This window comes from Lobosporangium transversale, assembly GCF_002105155.1.
Source record: "Lobosporangium transversale strain NRRL 3116 chromosome Unknown BCR41scaffold_12, whole genome shotgun sequence".
Lineage (NCBI taxonomy): Eukaryota > Fungi > Mortierellomycota > Mortierellomycetes > Mortierellales > Mortierellaceae > Lobosporangium > Lobosporangium transversale.
The window spans coordinates 55,845-75,869 of NW_019028990.1; the positions used below are offsets into that span (position 1 = coordinate 55,845).

A 20,025-nucleotide genomic window follows, 5' to 3' on the forward strand; every position below is an offset into this window, starting at 1 on the left:
TGTCATGTCAAAAAAGAGAGTGTTCTAAAATGCAAATATGCCTCGTGACAAAAGTGATTTTGAAGAAGATATAAAAGTCCTTTTTCTATTACACAATAAAGATCCTCATTCTTTGTTCTTGTCTCGTTATTTTCAAGTTCGCTCACCAATAAAAAACTATGACTCAATACTCTCCCTCTGACTTGACTGAACTCGGTATGATACCTCAACATAATTGCAGCATAATAGAGTGATATAGTATATGAATGTGGTTCTTGTCTGTAAGAGTGCAGGAGTAAACTGCCTCTGTAAAAAAAAAAAAAAAAAAAAAAAAAAGAAAAGAAAATTAGAAAACTCAGCTTGGAAGCTTCCTGTAATCATTGTCTGCACCTTACTTGTTCACTCCAACTAACATACCAACACTCTATTGTTGTTATGGCCGATGCTCAGGCAATATTATGAATATAGTCTTGCAAGACCACGCAGTAGTTTTTGACGAAGACGACTTTGAGCACATGTTCTTTGCTGTAAATACCACCCTTTATTCATTATCGTCTGTTCTTTTCATACTCTGCTCAAATAACCTCTCCCTCTTGTGTCTAAGTCTGTTGACACTAAGCGCTTGTTATGATAAATAACCATTCTATTTCAGTCATATCACGCACAGCGGTATGTTTGTCCTATCACCCATTTCATCGCAGCCCGGCACACGGTTGTTGAAGTGGAGGATGTTAGTGCGGGTCTCATGGATAAGGCAAGCTTCAGAAAATTACAAAATATCATAAACCAAAAAGGGAAATAAAAAGAATGCGCTCCCCAGACAAATAAATGCACAGGTGTCACATTGTTTATCCTAACGGATGGCTTCTTTTTATCTTGTTACAATCCTCTCTTGGCAATTGGTATTGTCTAACTTATACAGCAAGGCATCACTTGGCGAGAAGGAAATCTCGGAAGAGGTGCTTATCGCAACTTCAGAAATCGGTAAGTCCATCATTCAATATAGTAAAAAAATAAAAAAAATTAGTGATAAGTAAAATCACAGCTGAAGGTATTCATATCTTTTTTTCTTCTTCTTCTCAAAAGCGTCTATTCGTCTCCATACTATGGTGGTGACTCTAGCACGCTCCACGAGGTATGTTTGATAACCCTGCACACATTGATTCATTATTCAGGATTTAGTTTTTATATAGACATGCTTTCTGCATTTGCGAGTTAACTCCTAATTAACTTTATTCTCGTAGAACCGAGAGGAGTTAGATTACACAGACAACGAATATTACCGATTCCGATACACAGATACAGCATTCCATTGCAGCCACCGACATCCTCAACTACGGAACTTGGTTTGCGCTACAAGCAAAAATGATGTCTATTATTTATGTAATAGTGACCTTGCTCAACATATGATCGGCAGTTGTTTTTCATTTCTGCTTGAAATCATGAACCACACCACTTATAAAATACGTTCTTTTTTTTTTTTTTTTTTTTTTTTTTTGCGGTTCTCCAGACAATAACACAATTCAGCATTGGTGCCCGCAGCTCAGGACGTCAAAAACCATTCTCGGTCATCCACTCAAGTTACCACATTCATCGGTACCGAGGAGGATCACCACCATGGCCGCTAAAGATGACTTGTTGTTGGTCGGAGGCGAGGACGGCTCATATACTTTTATGAATCTTCAAACTTGTGCAGCACCAGTTCATGATTCGTTCACTAATGGCAAGCATACTGAGGTGAATGGGATTGAAATATCATATTCGAGGGCTGGAGGTACGTTTGATATATTACTTTTTGTTCAACTCTTTCTTTCGTTCTTTATTTTTATTTTTATTTTTATTTTTATTTTTAATCTTTTCTTAAGTTATTGGTCCTTTATAATATATTTTAGGTCCACATGCGTTCATCTCGACAAATGATGCTCTTGTGCGATGCATAGACATGAAGCCGTTATCTATTTGCGCAACGTATCCGACAGGATGGTTTGCTAATGTAGGGTTTACTTTTCCTATGGAACAAACAGGAGCATTGCTTATTACACTTGTAAGGGCTCACCATTTCCTTTTCTTATTTTCTTCTTCTATCCAGTATACTTCGCAAAGTCCAGATGGACATATGATTGGCATTGTTGGCGATGACCCGGATGGCCTAGTTATGAGTGTCAACTCTAGGGAAAAGATTGCTACACTCAAAGGCCACCAGCGATATTCATTTTCGGTGGCATGGTCACCAGACTCGACTATGTTGGCGACGGGGAGTGACGACTTTTCAACTTGTATCTACGATACACGGATGATGGAGAATCCAGTCCACACCTTGAGTCGTGAAGTCAAAGACTCTATCCGATCTTTGCGTTACTCTGCCTGTGGACGGTATCTAGTTATGGCCGGTAAAGTTAGATTAAGCCACGACAGTAACAACTTTTTTTTTTTTTTTTTTTTTTTTTTCATTGTAAACCTTTCACAGAGAATTGTTTGTCCTTATTTTTTTATTTTATTTTATTTATACATCTATATACTATATACGCTAATATTACTATAGAGGACAGCGATTTTGTTCATATCGTTGATACAACAAGTGGTTACTCAAAGGCACAAAAAATCGACCTTGTGGGCGATATTTCAGGAATTAGTCTAACGCCTGATGGAGATGGGCTTTTTGTAGGCGTATCCAACGTATCCACAGCGTTTGATTTCTCGTATGTTTTTCCTTACAATTTTTTTCCATAATGCTCTTGCAAGAGATGAACGGCTTGAGCTTACTTTTCCTTAACTTTACTTTTTAGATCTGTTCTTGAGTTTGAAAAGCTTTACAGAGTGCCTGACAAGCTAATAGATGAAGATCACTGGGCTTCATGGCTCTGAACCACCGTTTTTTCATTCTTATTATTGTAACAATAAAAAAAAAATATTTATCCGCCTTTTTTTATATATATTTAAAAAAAATATTTAAAAATCTTCTAGTAAAGAGTGTAAAAAAATTGAACTGTAATGCTCAATAATGGACTTGTACCTCAGAACAAGAAACTAGCGGCAATGTCCACGTTGCCTCCTGCAGCATCTAAGGCTGCAACAACTTCAGAACGTGAGGCACCGAGCGCCATCAATGACTGAATGTGTTCCTCCGGGTATCTTCCTATAAGGCCAGAATTGAATAGTAATGGTATTGCAATAGTCAGATCAAGAAGGGCAAACTTAGTCATAAGACCTTATTACTGATTCATACTCTTTTTTCTCCCTTGTCTCTTACCTGTGGCGGCTGTTGCTGTTGCTGTTGCTGCTGTTGCTGCTGTTGCTGCTGTTGCTGCTGTTGGGGCCGCAGCAGACGTCGGTATCTGAGTAGAAGGTGGATTGATGGGCGCACTAGCCCCAGCAGATGTCTCTGTCCTTGATGAGACAGGAGTTGTATCCGCACGTGTCGATGTACCGGACGCAGCTGAATACGAAGTCGCCTGAGCTCCTCCAAGTTTGCCAACAGTAGCTAATTCCTCAGGCGAGAGTTCTGGATTATCTTTTGCGCTGTTGGGCAGTTCGTGTTCCGATAAGAACCTGATCTCGGACTCGTTGATGATCAAGCAATTCTTCTTCAAATCAATACAGGCTTGATGTCGCTTCAACATATCCAATCCAAAAAGCAGGTCCACGCCTTTCCCTTCCATAATAGTGAATGAACATGCCAAGAATTGATCCCTTCCAACACGGATTTGGGCACTGTGCACGCGTCCTAAAATCTTGGCAACACCAACACCACGTGCAATACCTGCGAAACGCGTGTCAACAAGTCGCATGATTCCACATGCCTCTGCGCACTCTGGGCTCACTAAAATTGAGCGTTGTCAAAATAGGGGCAAAAAAAAAAGTCAAAAATACCGTCCACCTGGTGAAATATTGCCATTTTTTTTAAAAAAAAAAAAAAAAAAAAAAAAATTGATAAGCCTTACTGATGGTAGCTTGAGCTCCAGAGTCAACGAATGCTTTGACAGGATGCCCATTGACTTCGGCATCAATATAAAGCATCGTAACTCGTCCAAATGACTCTGGATTGTATTCCATTGCAGCCTCCATATTCGCCGCCACATTTTCTAATCGAATCGCCTCCTCGATCCTCCTCTGTGCCTCCAAATCAAATGGGTCCGCGTTCAATTGGTTCTATTTTATATATAAAATAAACAAGTAAAAGCATAAAATAATCTGTTAAATATTTTGCTTTCATCTCACTTAACGAGAGTGCCTCCAGAATTAGAGGGCACTCGTTACTACTATATCTACATTGACATTTATAAGGGATCAAAACATTACAATTTCTTGAAGTCGGGCCATTTCTGCACTACGACGCTGAACATCCAATTCCCGTATCATTTCATGAAACCTATTGGGATTGTTTTGCGCGGCATCTGCAAGCTCTGGTTGTGTCTATACCGTGAGCATTTGTGTGTGGGAGAGAGAGAGAGAGATAGAGAAAGAAAAGATTGTAAATATCTTATATATTAGTTGACTAGTTTATTATAGTTGTAATTATTATTCTTTTTTTTTTCTTTTTTTCCTTTTCATGTTATGCATTATTACCTCACGCAATTGTCGGAGCATGCTTGGATTACTAATGACATGCTGACGAATTTGTTCTGCGTTATGAGGATCTCCACCTCCCTGAGCTATCTGTCCTGGATGAACAGAGGGCCCAGCTCCGGAACCAGTGTTGATCGCTGCAATGTTGGTGCGTTGCTTCTTGGAACGTCTTTGAAGGGTCAGGATGTCGTCTGGGGCAATGCTGTTAGCCTCCAACGTTGATTTAGGATCTTGTAATTCGATATTGTTGTGCAAAAGAACTTGTTCATCCGCTGGGATATTACACTATACAGCATTAATAGGTTATGAATAAAAAGAAAAAGAAAAAGAAAAAGAAAAAGAAATAAAGCAAAAGTTAGTTTTAACGAAGAAAACGAAGCAATAGTCAGTTTCTATTAAATGATAAAAATGGACTACACACGTCAGCTTCTAAAAGCGCCTTGATGTTTTCGAGTTCCATTTGTGAATCGACCTCGATGGTATGGATGTCGCCCTGGTCTGTGAGGATGGAAACACGCATTCTATTAAACTTGTTGGGGTTGTGGTGTAAGGACGAGTGTGCAAAAAAAAAAAACAAATGAGTGCGAGTGAGTGAAAGTGTGAGAGTATTGGTCAAGCGAACCAGAAAGAAAAATCACGTGATTTGAAATAGTAATTTAAATGGGGTGAATCTATTTGACAACCCGGGTTGTCACTCTTATTTGACAACCCCCCCCCCCAATTTAGCAGTCACACCGGCTTATTTGGCAACCCAAGGTCTTCAATTTTCACTTTTTTGTTATTTGACAACCCGGGTTGTCAAGAAAAGAAGAAAAATTGTCTTTTTCAACCTGTCACATGACAAGTCTTCACCCTCTTGCACTTATGGAGGGCCTTTCTCAGCTGGATTTCTAAAATGGTGGCAACACTCCGTTATCATGACTGTGGTTATAGCTTCTTCTGTCTCTCTTTTTTTTCCTTTCCGCGTCTTACGCATGCGCCATCAAGCGTCGCATAACCACTCCGAATTTTTGTATGCTTATATATCCAAAAACCCCTTAGTGCATGTTACCCGTATAGGCACATTTTCTATAAAGCAAACCCTTGTTTTAGAAATCAGTTGTAATAAAAAACAACACCTCGTAACCAAAAAAAAAAGTTTGTTATTTGATGGAAGCTTTTAGATTGCTGGAGGGATTTCGTGTTGCTGAGGGATAGCAATAGAAACGATTTTCACATAATAATCTTGCCAATAAAAAAAGGGTTGTCAAATAACAGTGAGCTTGGGGTTGTCAAATTAGATATTTTACTATTTGGCAACCCGGGTTGTCACGCAAAGAAAAAAAATTGAGAAAAATAATTAAGGGGGGGGTTGTCAAATAAGAGTGACAACCCGGGTTGTCAAATAGATTAATTCGAAATCATTATATTCTTCATTCTTTTGCATACTCAACGTCTGGATCCTTCGTTCCATTTCTCAAAAGTAGAAAGTCTTTTTTTTACAGCACAGGAATGGAATCAAAGCCAACTTTAGGTGATCAATTGCTATTAGACTCAAGCTTAACAGCAACATCCGCAGCGCCTACGACGCTGGTATCTACTAATGTCTTATCAATGACGCCGGCTCCGGATATAGAAATAACCAGTATCATTACTACAACGATCATCACCACTGCTTGAGCGTCCCAGAGGACGTCCAAGGAAGGATCCTCCGCAGGTATTGCGACATTAGCCCAAAATGGCACGTCATTCCAGGTGATAAAGAGGCGACAAAAAGCTCCGTCCATCAAATGACTTATCGTGATGCAGATATCCTTATGGCTTGCACAATGTCAACAGCCATCGAAAAGCTCATGGAGGCCATCATGCTAGCACTATTGAAGTCTATAGGCTAGGCATATGCCAGGTGAACATTAAAGCAGGAGGACAGTAGACCACAGAACGAAGTCACACAGAAATATTTTATTCGACATGTTTGCCTTCGAGATTCGCTCTTGGAATGGCAGGGTCCTTTGCCTTCCTCCTTTGCTCGAAACTCTGTCGGGCTATCAAGCGCCCTCCAGTTAATGGATTTTTCTTGACTTGAAGATCTCTTTGGAAAAAATAATCCGTGGCAGAGAGAAGAATATTTAAAGGAAGTGGACGAAGTGGATCCAAACATCGTGATTAACATTCGTGCTGTACCAGAAACAAGGGTCACAGCAGAGATCATCCAATGAGCTGACTATTCGTCGATCACAAATCTTTATTCTGAAGCTGATTTCCCGCGTATAGATTTCTGAGGCTGGTTGTGCGATGCTGGCGAATTATACTTCAAAGCGTTGCATTTCAAATACATCATGATCACCCTCTACTGACGGTACCCAGTTCATCAAAGGCATTAAAATCTACACACCAGTTGCATTTATCTCTGCAATTGACGGTCCAGCTACCAGAGGACTCGACAGCGTCGGTAGAGAAAAGGAAGAAAGCGAGAAGCATAGATCTCTTATACACCAAAAAAAAAAAAAAAAAAAAAGTACGCGCTTCATTATTCGATTGTAGGGGGGTGATACGTGGTCCATAGTCTCACAAAATTATATAAAACTCGACATTGTTGTTTCTCTGGCTTTCACTTTCGCCACTTGGCTAATCACCTTTTTAATTCAGTCCTCTCTCTATAAAGATGATTACCAATATGAAGATCTTTTACTTGTTGATGGCCGCCCCTTGTCGCGCGCGTTTTCCATCAATGCCGCATCTTCTGACACCATTGACATTTTCAAAAAGTTAATTAAACATAGGTCGCCTGAATTGAACGATGTCGATGCAGAAAGGGCCACACTCCGGCATGTATCGATTCTGATCACGGACGATAACCAGGAATTGCTCATTATACCCAATTCTCTGACTGACAAGAAGGAGCTTCTCCCAATGTACCGTCTTTCGATACTTTTCCCCGAGGATGAACCAAAGGGATCTATCCACATCGTTGCCCAATGGCCTACCTTTTTACAACGCACTGAAATGACTTATACGTCTCCCTAATGCTCATCCGTTTCTAAATTTGATATCTTATTTAGACGATACTGAAGTGGCTACTTGGAAAGAATAAACTGAGATGAGGAAAATGAAAAACGAATCAAGGAGAATCAAAGAAGTGAAGAATCAAAAAGACCACTTCGATTGGTAATAACCATTTAGAAGCACTGCATTAAGGGCTATTTGTTATGGTTTGATATTTTATACACAAACTAGTGTTCTGCAAAAGAGTATGTCGAAACTCGGAATCATAGATACTAGGCAAGGAAGGAAAATTCTGTGCCAATATATTGCAGATACAAAACAATGACTCTCGAAGATCTGCGGAAGCTTCTTTACCCAATGTTTGAGAAAAAAAAAAAAATTACAATTTTATGGGTGATGACAATGTTCGAATTTTTGTCCGCCAGATCAGTAAACAGCCAACCATGCTGGATGCAGGCGATCACTCAACTACTGGTTTAAAAAAAGGAAAGGGAGAGAAGGCTCTCCTCGTGGGCTTGGCGGGATATTAAAATATGTCATCTTCGCCGTCATCCAGTCATTCAGCCATCTAAGAAATGAGCAAAAAGAAAAATGTACCCCTCATCTTTATCATCAGTAATTAGTATATTTAAATAGCAATTCTTACTTTCAACCCCCCCTGTAAATGGAATAGAAAAGCTGGATGTTTTATAATGAAAGCAAAGGCTTGGTTGAGCGCTGTCTAATCTGCGCTTGCTCAAAGGATCCAGCTCAATGGCTTCTTTGAAGAACTGTGTGCCACTTCTCTAAGCGCATCTACGATTTTTCCCCACCTTTTAGGGTTTGCGTAGGGAGAAATACTACTTCCACCAAGTGCTACTACCTCTCTGTTTTTTATTTTTTATTTTTTATTTTTTGGTTAATAAAAATGATGAAGAAAATGATGGCTAGGGCCTAGAGTGAAGAGAATAGAGAAGAGGAGGGGAGAGAAAAAAAGGAAGAGAGAAAGAAAAAAGAGGAAAGGAGAAGAGGTTGACAGGGGAAGCTTTTTCAATCATACTGCACCAGAGACATTTGTTTCTGAGCCAAGCAAAAAATACCATCCAAACATCTCCCTGTCATTGGTATATGAAAGCCTCTCTACGCGGCTTTAGTCCGGTGTGCAATGAAAATTTTAGACAGAGAGGTAATTAAGTAGCTGGGGAGCAAAAGTTAGTGAGAATAAGATATGGGTACACGCACCAGATCCATGAGATATTTATTCAATTCATATCAAAGCATAACTACAAGTTTATCTGCGGACACCACAAATAGAGCATCCATGATGCATGTTGTATAGAACCTAGAACGTGTATGTTGGGGATCTAGAACGCGTATATTGGGAAGGTGGTGTGGTGAACGTTCTTCGATACAAGGTATACTTCTGCAAAGTATACAGGTATCAGTAGTCAAGGGACATTAACTTTGTATTTTAGAAGTTGATATGATGGATGGATACAAGTGACATGAATGCCTCTGAGTCTTTTTATATTTTTTGGCAATGTCTTGTTTGATCGGCCTTAGTAGTTTTCGTTAGCCGTTTTGGTTGTCATTGATAGACTTTACTGTTTTGGTTTGGTTGCAGCCACTGTTGGCTTGGTGCAGCTGCTGTTGGTTGTTTTGCTTCTTCATTTTTTGGATCCGCTTATGGAATGTATCGCCTTTTGATTATTCAAAGCGAACCTTTGGGTGCTCGCTGGCCCTTCTTCAGCCCTTCAATGCGGCTCCTTGATCTATGTTCGAAGGTACGCATCTAAGAAAAAACATTTGCAAACCGGATGTCCTTATCGCTCCAAGTTATCTTCGGATCGAGATGGCTTTTCTGTTCTTCATGGCAGTTGTTTGGGGCGATTGTTCAATCCTCCTTCGAGGCAGTCATTCGAGGTAGTTCTTTGAGGCGACCTCCTGATTTGGCTCATCGAGACTATCCTTTTTATTTTGTCAGTTAACTTTTGATTGTTCTATTCCTTTTATTTTTTTTTTTTTGTTGTTGTTGGTATTCTAGATTTTCTTTATTGATGATTCGGATGACTTGGGTAGTGGTGCAGGTTTGACGGCTTGTGTTCTCTTTCTGTCTTGTTTTATTTTGTTTTTATTTCTTTCCTTTCCATTTTTTCATTTTTTTCATCTTCCAGGTATTTCGCTTTTTTTTTTTCTATTATCTTTTGTTTATGTATTTTGGTCTTCGATGTTGTTTTGCTTTTTATTTTCTTTTTGTACTTTTTTTACTTTTTTTTTTTTTTTTTTCTTTTGGTGGATACCTTGTTTTCGTTTCTCTGGCGCCTCCTGCTACCTGCAGGTGTTGTTGGAGATTAACGTTGTTGAGAATTAAAAGGAAGTAATTATGAGTAATGCATTTCATGAAGCCACATCAGGTTAATAACCCAAAAAAAAAAAAAAAAAAAAAAAAAAAAGGTACAGCCATCTGATAAAGCCAACACAAAAAATAGAGGACGATTAACACGATCCAAGAGAAAGGCAATATAAAGCTCATAGGTTTATTTTTTCCTTTGAGAGGCTGAGACCATGCACAAGCAATATTAAGGTTTTGTTTTTTACATTTTTGCCTTGTGGCGCAAACACAACAATTGGACGTTTACATTTTTACAAACACAGCAATTGGACGTTTACATTTTTACAAACACAGCAATTGAGATTTATTTTTCAATGTACATGTACAAACAACATTAGGCTTTTTGTTTTTTTTTACCCTCCATCATTACGCAGGTTTAAATTTTTTCCTCATATCACAAACACAGCAATTGGAGGTTTAATTCTTTTCCTCACCTGCTTTTAACCCATCCACGATACACTTACCTTGCCTACATGCTTAACTATACTACTCCCGGCTTTTGTCTCCCCCGTGGGAGAGGATTATGCACCATGTAGACAGATATAGCATATATGATTTAGAATACTACCCACCGAGCAACCGCACCCCGGTTCTCAGTCTACCATACCCCACAGTTCCTTAAACACCTTTGTTGATATTTATTACTATAGGTTACTTCTATCTGGTTCTGCAAGAAGTGTCGCCTTGGCCCGCCCTTACTGAACTAATTTATAGCAGCACCCGAATCTGCATTGCATGTTAAAAAGAATAAAAAAAGAAAAAAAAAGAATAAAAAAAGGCGGGGGCGATAATTATGAGTGTTATGTGTAAGTTATCATCGGCTTGGCAAAGGAGATCAGATGTAGAAAACAATACTTGTCGCGTCAAAAAAACTCTCGACCCCTCCCTTATCCATGCAATCATTGAAAATTTGTCTTAGAGAGCATTGAAGCGACAGTCTAGGTATATAAACCATGTGGAGAGAGGAAAGACGATTGGACAAGGGACCAATTGGCATGGGAGTAAACATCTTTTGGAAGCACAAGAAGAGACTGGGGGAGGTAATGTCGCACAGCATACTTCTCAGCACATGCTTCTGTTGAATCGGACGACATATAAATTAGAGAGTATTGCAAACAGCTGTCGGATTGAACGACAAATAGACAAACCATGTTCTACACCTTTTTAGCCCCTTTGCCTTTACCTGACATTGTATAAATCTTAAGCCTTGTGACCATACCTCTGCCTTGACCTACTTGCCTCCGTTCGACTAGTATATATACGGCGTGTTTCCCCCCCTTCTTGGCTCTTTTCTTCATACTTCATCCCAAAATCTCTCATCTCTGCCTTATTCTGTTTGCCTTGTCGACTTTATTAACCTGTTACAACATATAAGGTAATTGTGCATCTTGAAAGACTTCATAGATGCGTTATCAAGTATGTCCAAATAACCTCTGAGTACGGAAGTTATGTTGATAGTTAGCAATTGTACTGAGAATTTATTATAAACTCGATAGAATACAACTGTCGTAAAGTCATCATGGACACGGACATTAGTATTGGAGTACTTGGTGATATCAGACCAATTTCTGTCGTCGATTGCGCCAAATGTTGCTATAATACATATCCCGGTGATCATCCGTACATCAACGGTACACACATGATAAACGGAACCGACGTTTTCCCAGCCAAGCTCATGGAAATCGGATATTTCTTCAACGATTCCTTAATTCTTCCTTGTGTACGAACCTATAACGTTCCCAAATTATACTATAGATCTGATGCTAAGAAGAATGTGCCTAAAATGGGCATTTTTTTATTGGCTATTGTTATTTCTAGTATGATATAATTTCCGGTTGTTGTTGTCAGGGACCGGAACTACCGGGAAGGAAGAAGAGTTGCTCTATATTTTTATAAAATACAGTGCTGAATATAAATCATTTTAATTTCCTATCCACATTGCTTCTGTTCATCATTTCCTTTTATAATTATTATCGCTATTTATTCTAGCTTCATTCATTCCATTTTATTTAATTCTGTATAATAAAGAAAATTTCAATGTTACCTCATCCACCCATCACTTAAGGCCAAAGGAAGAGGTTATACGCCACGCTAAATTTGTTGATTCCACGTGGCTACGCACGTACGGTAGCATTTACAAGACGATGTACGCTAAGGGTGAATCTATTTGATAAAAAAAAAACTAGGTTGTCGCGTGTAGTTCACGAGGTTATAATTGCATTGTGGCATTTTTATAGAGCATAGCTATCGTTTCTTACAAATTGATCCAGTGGTTGTACCTATCCGAGGCTGCGCGAGGCTATGTGGTGATTTATTCAGCAAAGCACTCATGTGCTTCTGGCCAAGAACCATCAGTTGGAGGAGGAGAAAAAGTAAGTGAGAATAAAAAAAAAGTGAGATTGTCGCAAGGTATGCGTGTAGCTCATGATACTATAATTGCATTACGGCATTTCATATAGCATAACTGTGGATTCTTATAAACAGAGGTACATTACCCATAGACCAACTCCTCACAATCTCCTTAATAATAACCTATTCAATATAGCCTTCCCAATATAATCTCTACAATGTCGGGCAAACAAAACACTTGACGCCACGCCGCCCATTCCGAAGACTGCCACGGCCACGAGCAGCGCTTACAGTAGTGGGATGGAAGCTTTATTGTAAGTCTTTTCTCCCCATGTTTTTATTTCTTCCGCTTCCTTTATGCTTGTCTTTATGCTTTTTTTTTTTTTTTTTTTTTTTTTTCGTTGCTATTTTGACTCTATACAAGGCTTAGTGCCTTTGCGTATACACACAATGCAGTACCTCACGATCAGCGATCTTAACCGGCGAATTTATCCAAATTATATCGTGCTGTTTCCTGATATAGCCCAATCACCGGATATGACTAACGAACCAGGTAGTGGGGAAAGTATTCAGGTTGTTGGGCGATGAATACTTTCCCAACCAACTGAATACTTTACTCTTTCCTTCCCCATCCAACTTAATACTCATACAAAGGGTGGTTGTCATGACCCACGCCGATGCATCTTTACAATCAGATCAAGGACCATAGCTTCATCCTCACGGACTTTCGCTTAATCGAAAGTAAGCATCCGTCGGACTTTTTAACGACTTTTCTTGGAATGCACCAACCTCTATCACTCGGAGGGTAACAATGATATCGATGTTGCGACCGACCTATTCCTTCAAGTCTGTAAAGAGCTTGGGTACTTGGAATTGGAGCATGCAACCATCCACCAGCTCCCTATCAACGTCCTAAGTAGTGAGAACAGCGAATATATCCTCCCTGCTAGTAAAGAATAGAAATAAAAATGACGGATGCGGATTTTCCCAACAAGATAGAGACTTACTGAATATGAAAAGCATGGTTTAATGATGTCAACCATGAGCTTACGTCTCTTTATCCATAATCTCTGTTCTATACATTTCTTTTGGGGAAGTATCGCCACCTCTAATCTTTGCTATGAGGGAGAGATGAGGGCTTGACACCCTACTCACCTTGCGTGTCGAACACAGGTTTGTCTGACTACATGTATTTTATTCAAACGTGCACATGTTCCTCTATAATTAGACACATTGATATGTTTGAACCATTTTATTCCCACTTTTACTCTTATGAAGGCCACAGAGGCCGTTACCCTGTATCCTCAATCCCTTGCAACAAGCAGAAGCAGTTAAATATGCAAAGGCGCGACGATTCTTGTATTTCAATAACACAAACGAATAGCACATCATTTCTTTAATGTTTTTTTTTTTTTTTTTTTTTTTTTTTTTTTGATTTTCTATTCGCTATTCTCTATCCTCTATCCATACCTCCTGTCCATACAACCCAACCATAAGCATCTTTCACATTCAATCATCGTTTTGCTGACGACGGGCCGCAAGCTATCATTTAATAAAAAAGATAAAAAAAGAGTAAGGATATATTTTGTGTTATATCAATGCAAATAATATGTTCAAGAACTTACAATTTCCTGTAACGATTTTCCTCCAGTGTTCGGTCTAGCAGGTAGAGTTGGCTTGGATCCTCCCACAGGCGCGCGTGGCGGAGCAACGGGCTTGGGTCCCACTGACGGCTTAGGTGCCACAGCAGGTGCGGGTCGTCGAGCTGCTGGTGTAGGGTTAGGGCTGGATGCCGGTGCCGGCGCTGGTGCTGGTGCAGTATGACCACCACCACCTGCAGCGGCTGCAGCTGCAGCTTTTTTGGCTTCTAGAGCTACCTTCCAGCCGGGGACACCGCCTACGTTACCAGGTCCACCAAAGCCTGAGTGCAGAGCATTCGTATTGCTTGTTGCTGCGACAGGAGTGCGGTCAGCAGTATGGCGACTAGCTGCGGACGGTTTATCACTAGAAGTAGGCTTGGAGGCCACTGCTGTCGCAGCCGCTGGTGGGGGTGGAGGAGGCTGGCGTTTAGCTGGAAGGCTTGGAGGAGCTGTAGCGGGTTTGGGTGCAGGGACTTCCACTAGATAGTTACTCGGCACCCAACCCTCCTTTCCATCCTTCTTTGCCAACCACCAACCATTTTCATCCTTTTCCAAAATTTCCATTACATCGTCCTTGACAAACGAAACTTCTCCTGCGTCTTGTGATTCAAAGTTATAGATAGCCTTGTACATAGGCTTTGTTGGGGGAGAAGGAGGTGTTTCAGCTGCTGGTGCTGGTGGCGGTGGAGGTACTTGACGCTTTGCGGGCGACGATGCAGGCGCGGATGTATGTGCAGGAGCCTGGGCAGAGCTACGTGTATTAGAAGTAGCAGAGGCATTGTTAGATGTTGGGGGGCGACGGCTACTTTGAGACTGGTTCATCCTTTGGGGGCCACCCTTCTTGATTAGCTTGCCCGAGGTGATGGGTCGAGCAGGTTTCGCCATACGCTCACATGGAGGCCACGAGGCGCTGTCGGCAGGCTCACCACTAGGAACTGTCACGACATGGCTCTTGTAAGTCTCTGTCTTGATGCGATCATCTTTCACAAACTTGATAGTTCCAGTTTTGTTCTTTTTCTTGACGTAGTCAAATCTAAATAATAATAAAAAAAAAAAAAAAAAAAAAAAGAAAGAGAGAGAAAAATAATATATGTATATAATGTTAGTAAGAAGCGGCAAACAATATATACTCGTGCTCTTTGCTGGGTAGAAATGGGGAGAAAGAGCTTACTGAGGCCCAATGTTGACGCCAATACGACTACCAGAGCGCTGTAGGAGATGAGCAATGAGTTCGGTTTTAAAGTCGCACTCGAGAACAATATCACCCTCTTCAGGATTCATGGTATCAATAGAAAAGATCATCCAATCATCCCTCAAATTAGAGATGGAAACTGCTTTAATGGTATTGAGCATGACAGCTCTCTCGCACTTCATGGACAGGACTTTGTTGACTAGCTGGGACACCACCAAGTACATGTTTGAGGCAGTCTAAGAACACATAAGTAGTTCAAGAGGTTAATCCATTTTTCATCCTTCTGAAAATGAGTAAAGTATGGAGTTGACATCAGCATACTTACAAGAACAAGTGTCCGAGGACTGGGTTTACTTGATCGCATTGGTCGAGCAACCAGCAGTTGTACTCTAGCAGAAAATACAACATAGTCATGATCTGCAAATAGTAATTACTAGTGAGTAATAAGAACAAATAGCCTTGCAATCCTTGAAGCTTTCGATCATAGCTGTAGACGTCAGGTTTTTTTTTTTTTTTTTTTTTTTTTTTTTTTTGATTGCGTACCAGAAATGCCAGTGGCTTCCTTAATAAGTTGGCCTTGGCCTCCTTTGTTATTGACACCAAGGTAATCTCCAATGTATCTACGCATGCTCACGAGAGAGAAGCGGCGGCGCTCTTTTCTTCCAGCAAGAACCTGGTGACCATAGTCACGAAGTTGGAGCCAGCCAATTTGGTCCTTGTTCCTTCTCCAGCACCGTTGAATGCGGGTAGCACATTCATTCTTATATTTCATGTAGTTTCTCCAAGCACGCTGGATGCGAATAGCCATATTGTGCCAGTAACGGTCGCGCAGATGCTCTAGCGAGAACAGGGTTTCTGGATGACGAATAAAGACCTTGGTCGTCCCCATCTGCCATTCTTCAGGTGCAACACTGGTATCTTTCAAAATACGCTCAACACCACTTCGTGCATCTCCTTGCCATATATACTCTCCAGCATAGGCGGTTTTTGGTGAAAGCAAGTAAAACCGCTCCAAAAACTTTTCGTATGTTTGGCGAGAAGCAAAACCTGCACGTCTGACACGAATGTTTTCACACAAACCCAAATATTTGACTTGATGGAGAACCATCTTTGAATCAAACTCAGTAGGCGACTTGTTACTATTGGGCTTGATTGTACGGATATACGATGGAGTACACTGCATCAGATTCTGGACGAGCAAACCTGCGGAGGCTTTGATTTTGTCACCTGCAGTAGGAGGTCGCTTCTTACTGTCAAGATCAACAGGTTCAGGGAAGAGTGCTGCAAGGAATTGATTGCTAGTGGAAGCAATCATCGTCAAGATATCCTTGGACAGTAGATCCTTATTCTTGTCCGTCATTCCAGAGATTTGATACATTACATCACCAGCATAATGCTTGACCAAGAAAGAAGCACCACGAGATTCGAAATGTGGATTGGATGAGAGACTGTTAAGACGTTGTACTAAAGAGTTGTCAGCAGCATTTGAATCAGCATGGGCTGTGGCACAAGCATCGTTCATAGCAGCGAAAATGCCGGGTGGACGTTTTTCCTCGATTAAGTCGCACACAATCTTGTTGTTGAAAAAGTCGATAGGAGTCCATTTGATTTTCTCTCTCACGTATTCTTCCTGCTCTGTTTTGAGGGTCAATTCAATAAAGATCTGCTGCAGCTTCTCGTTGACGTAATTAATGCAAAGCTGTTCAAACGAGTTTTCTTCGAAAATCTCAAATCCGTAAATGTCCAGGACTCCAATGGTGTACGCATGTGCTCCACGCTGGCGAAGCGAAACATTGACTCGGCTGACAATCCACTCGAAGAGATTATTGTAGATGGCCTTGCAAAGCGCATCCCTGACGGCACCAGCCTATAATGGTATCATTGAACAGCTTGAGTAAAAACAGATATCTCTTTGACAAAAATTATCAGTCCAGGTGGCTTTATCTATGCCTCATCTATATACCTGAACGTAATTGAGTGGTGACTCAAAAATGGACCCACGTCGTCCTCCACGCTGAGTCTCGACAACACGGATGGTCAAGGTTTTAATTAACAGCTCAGCGTCAACCTCCATAATATATGCGATAAAGGCAATAACTAGAGACGAGAGCAGCGACACAAAGAACTTTTCGAGTGAGATAAAGCCTCTAGCAATTAATGAAACCAATAAAAAAATAAAAAAATAAAAAAAAAAAATCATACATAAAACAAGGAACCATACCTTCATTGTCCGTAATTTCGGCATACCCGTTATCATTCTCTACAAACTGGACATTTCCAAGCCAGAGAATGATGGCAAGCATACGAAAAATCTCATCCTGTTCCTGCTGCGAAAGTCCAATGACCTGCATTGCTTGCTATAAAGAAAGATGACATCGCACCAGTCTATTAGTTCCGTGCCGGTTGCTATTCCTGCCAGTGCATCGAACTCTACAACTAACTCCATTTACCAAAGTTTCACTGAAATCATGAACATCGTCAATTCCATCTACGCTCAAACATCCACTTCTATTAGTGAGTAAAAAGCTCTCAGGCCCCGTCATGCCGAATTGTTCTACAAAAAAAAAAAAAAAAAAAAAAAAAAGATTAGCCAATGTTTAGATGTGCAATAAACAAAGGGGAAAAAAATACAAGCACTTTGCGCCAAAATACCTTGGTAATTTGAGGGCGCCGCCTTGCAATACTGATAGAAGATATGAAAGTTTCTTTCATTATCGATTTGGCCAACCACACGATTCTAGAGGAGGGAGGAAAAACCACAATAAGTCACAGCTTAATAGAATCTAAAGTACTACCGCATTGGTCATGATTGATACCTTTTCAAGCAGATAATTTGTAATGACAGCTCCGACAGGTTCACCTTGAGCATTAAACTGGATCTCCAAGTATTTTCCCTGTAGATTTCATATAAAGTATATGACTATTAGCGTCACTGCTGCCGCATAGATCAATATATATGAGAAGTTGACCAATCAAATACGACAAAGCCTACATGACGACTAGAATTATTGTTCCTGAGTGTCTTGGCGCATCCAAATGACTCTAGAAGTGGGTTGGTTGCAAGCACCATGTCCTTGATTTCCTTGATCTGTGATGATTCTCCTCCAGAGACTGTGGCAATATATTGCATAATCTACAAAAAGAAAAAAAAAAAATCGAAATTATGAGATCGAGGGGTTTTCAGCGCAATATAAACAATTGCTTGGCCTCGCATGTGTTTGGTAACTTACTCGCTTGGCAGCCTCTATCATGATTGAGAATTTCAGGGTATTTTTTTTAAAAAAAAGAAAAATTTAGTACCAACTCTTATGTAAGAGCGATTCTTCCCAGCTTACTGTAGACGATTTTTCTCACCAGTTTTTCCTGCGCCAGATTCACCACTGATAATAATACATTGGTTTTCCTTGTAGGCGTTCATTGTATAGTAAGCACTCTCTGCAATAGCATAAACGTGAGGAGGTACCTGAAAGCCCAGAATAAAAATAAAAAAATGCGTCAGATTTCAATATCTCTTGTTCCACAAGAATCCAATGTCACGCGCAGCTCAGTTTCGATTGCGTGTTTTTGTTTTTTTTTGCTTTGAGTCGACATCATTGCTGTACCTCGAGTCGATTCTTGCCTTGATAGCTTTTTAAGACCTCATCAGTATAGATCCCAAGATCGCGAAAGGGGTTGACACTAATCAACACATGTCCAATGTAGGTCTAAAAAAAATAAAAAAAAAGAAAGACATTAAGGAACAGAACGATAAATTATATATTTTTAAATATGCAGCACATATTATTATTATATTGCTCTTCTTTTTTATTAATATTATTTCACAAGTCTTTGTCGTCCCATTGAACCAGTTTCTTACATAGATCTCTTGGTTTTCAAAACGTTTTTTCAGATTCTCATTGATGGTCTCGTTCTGAACCTTTGTCAAAAGAGTCATGTCGCTCACTCCAGCCGACTTTTTCTTGACACTCTCCTGAAAAAAATTAGCCTTTTGTGGGGCATTTGTGGCATTGCCCTTCTTTGACTTTGGTGCCTATGATATGAAATAGCAATAAGAAAGAAAAAAGATGGGATAGGTCAAAACTCTAGGCTCAACGATGTCCTTATACTCAAACACAGTTGAGATGCTCAAGAATTTGACCATGTGCATGTGATTCCTTTTTGAAGAATGATGTAAAATTGCATCTTTTTTTTTTATTACCATGACTGTCTACAAAAATAAATAGAAATAAAAATAAGTAAAAGAAGAGAAGGAAGAGAAGGAGAAGGAGAAGAAGAAGAAGAAGAGGATGAAGGGAGAAAGGGAAATGAAAGGGAGAGCGAAGAAAAGAATAAAGAGATGAAGAAACGAGATGAAATGAAAGATTATGATGAGGAAACGAAGAAGAAAGAGAAAGAGCATGAATTACTGGGATATTAATGACGTTTTTAGTGCAACCGTGCCTGTTTGTTTAATTTATCGTGCTCATATCTCTGTAGGCTGTGGTGCATTGTTGCAGACAAATCAGGTTTTTTAAGGGCCCATGTAACCATAGTGTAAAGACCTACTTCAGTAAAGTGGACTCATATGCAATGTTGGATTATATATCACGGAAAGCATTAGCGTCTTGGGACTTAAAAAAGGTGTATACGCGTGGTATCCGACCATGGTGGAGATGTGGAGATGTGGAGACAAAAATGTAAAAAAGAATCAATGCACCATGGACTTAATATTCACTCATCTGGACCCTGGAAGGTCCAACACTCTATAACATCAGCACGGTGTTAGGGGACAATGCTTATTATGCATTGCATCGTTGTTTTATGTTTTTTGGCAAAGGTGTGGATAATGTTTGATTGCATGCACTTATTGTACTGTACGCGATATGCTTTGCCTGTGCATCCCAAAAGACTTTCCATCTTTGGCCTCTCTTTGCCACTTTCTTGCAGCCCGCCTTTTCTTAAAA

At 40.1% G+C, this 20,025-nt stretch overlaps 3 protein-coding genes across 3 annotated transcripts; 1 reads left to right on the forward strand and 2 right to left on the reverse strand.

The window, feature by feature from the left end:
* Window positions 1-121: 121 nt before the first annotated feature.
* BCR41DRAFT_350361 (WD40-repeat-containing domain protein) lies at window positions 122-2,899 on the forward strand. Its single transcript, XM_022023651.1, has 11 exons — window positions 122-195; window positions 430-506; window positions 632-733; window positions 902-963; window positions 1,066-1,114; window positions 1,224-1,362; window positions 1,490-1,753; window positions 1,872-1,972; window positions 2,069-2,369; window positions 2,522-2,678; window positions 2,766-2,899. Exons 1-11 carry the CDS (start codon window positions 159-161, stop codon window positions 2,842-2,844), a joined length of 1,368 nt encoding a protein of 455 aa, XP_021882734.1. The 5' UTR covers window positions 122-158; the 3' UTR covers window positions 2,845-2,899.
* BCR41DRAFT_26188 (hypothetical protein) lies at window positions 2,896-5,127 on the reverse strand. The gene is made up of 5 exons (XM_022020187.1): window positions 4,967-5,127; window positions 4,546-4,830; window positions 4,279-4,392; window positions 4,084-4,128; window positions 2,896-3,097 (listed from the first exon to the last, which is right to left on the reverse strand). Exons 1-5 carry the CDS (start codon window positions 5,063-5,065, stop codon window positions 3,083-3,085), a joined length of 558 nt encoding a protein of 185 aa, XP_021882735.1. The 5' UTR covers window positions 5,066-5,127; the 3' UTR covers window positions 2,896-3,082.
* An 8,632-nt stretch (window positions 5,128-13,759) lies between these two features.
* Window positions 13,760-19,283, reverse strand: BCR41DRAFT_369449 (P-loop containing nucleoside triphosphate hydrolase protein; the record flags this gene model as incomplete). The annotated part of the gene is made up of 16 exons (XM_022026458.1): window positions 13,760-13,792; window positions 13,876-14,923; window positions 15,062-15,318; window positions 15,408-15,499; window positions 15,626-16,949; window positions 17,046-17,229; window positions 17,330-17,439; window positions 17,533-17,636; window positions 17,735-17,819; window positions 17,899-17,976; window positions 18,075-18,215; window positions 18,313-18,326; window positions 18,437-18,545; window positions 18,685-18,786; window positions 18,939-19,112; window positions 19,281-19,283. The coding sequence occupies 16 exons, from the start codon at window positions 19,281-19,283 to the stop codon at window positions 13,760-13,762; spliced, it is 3,858 nt and encodes a 1,285-aa protein (XP_021882736.1).
* Between the last annotated feature and the right edge of the window lie 742 nt (window positions 19,284-20,025).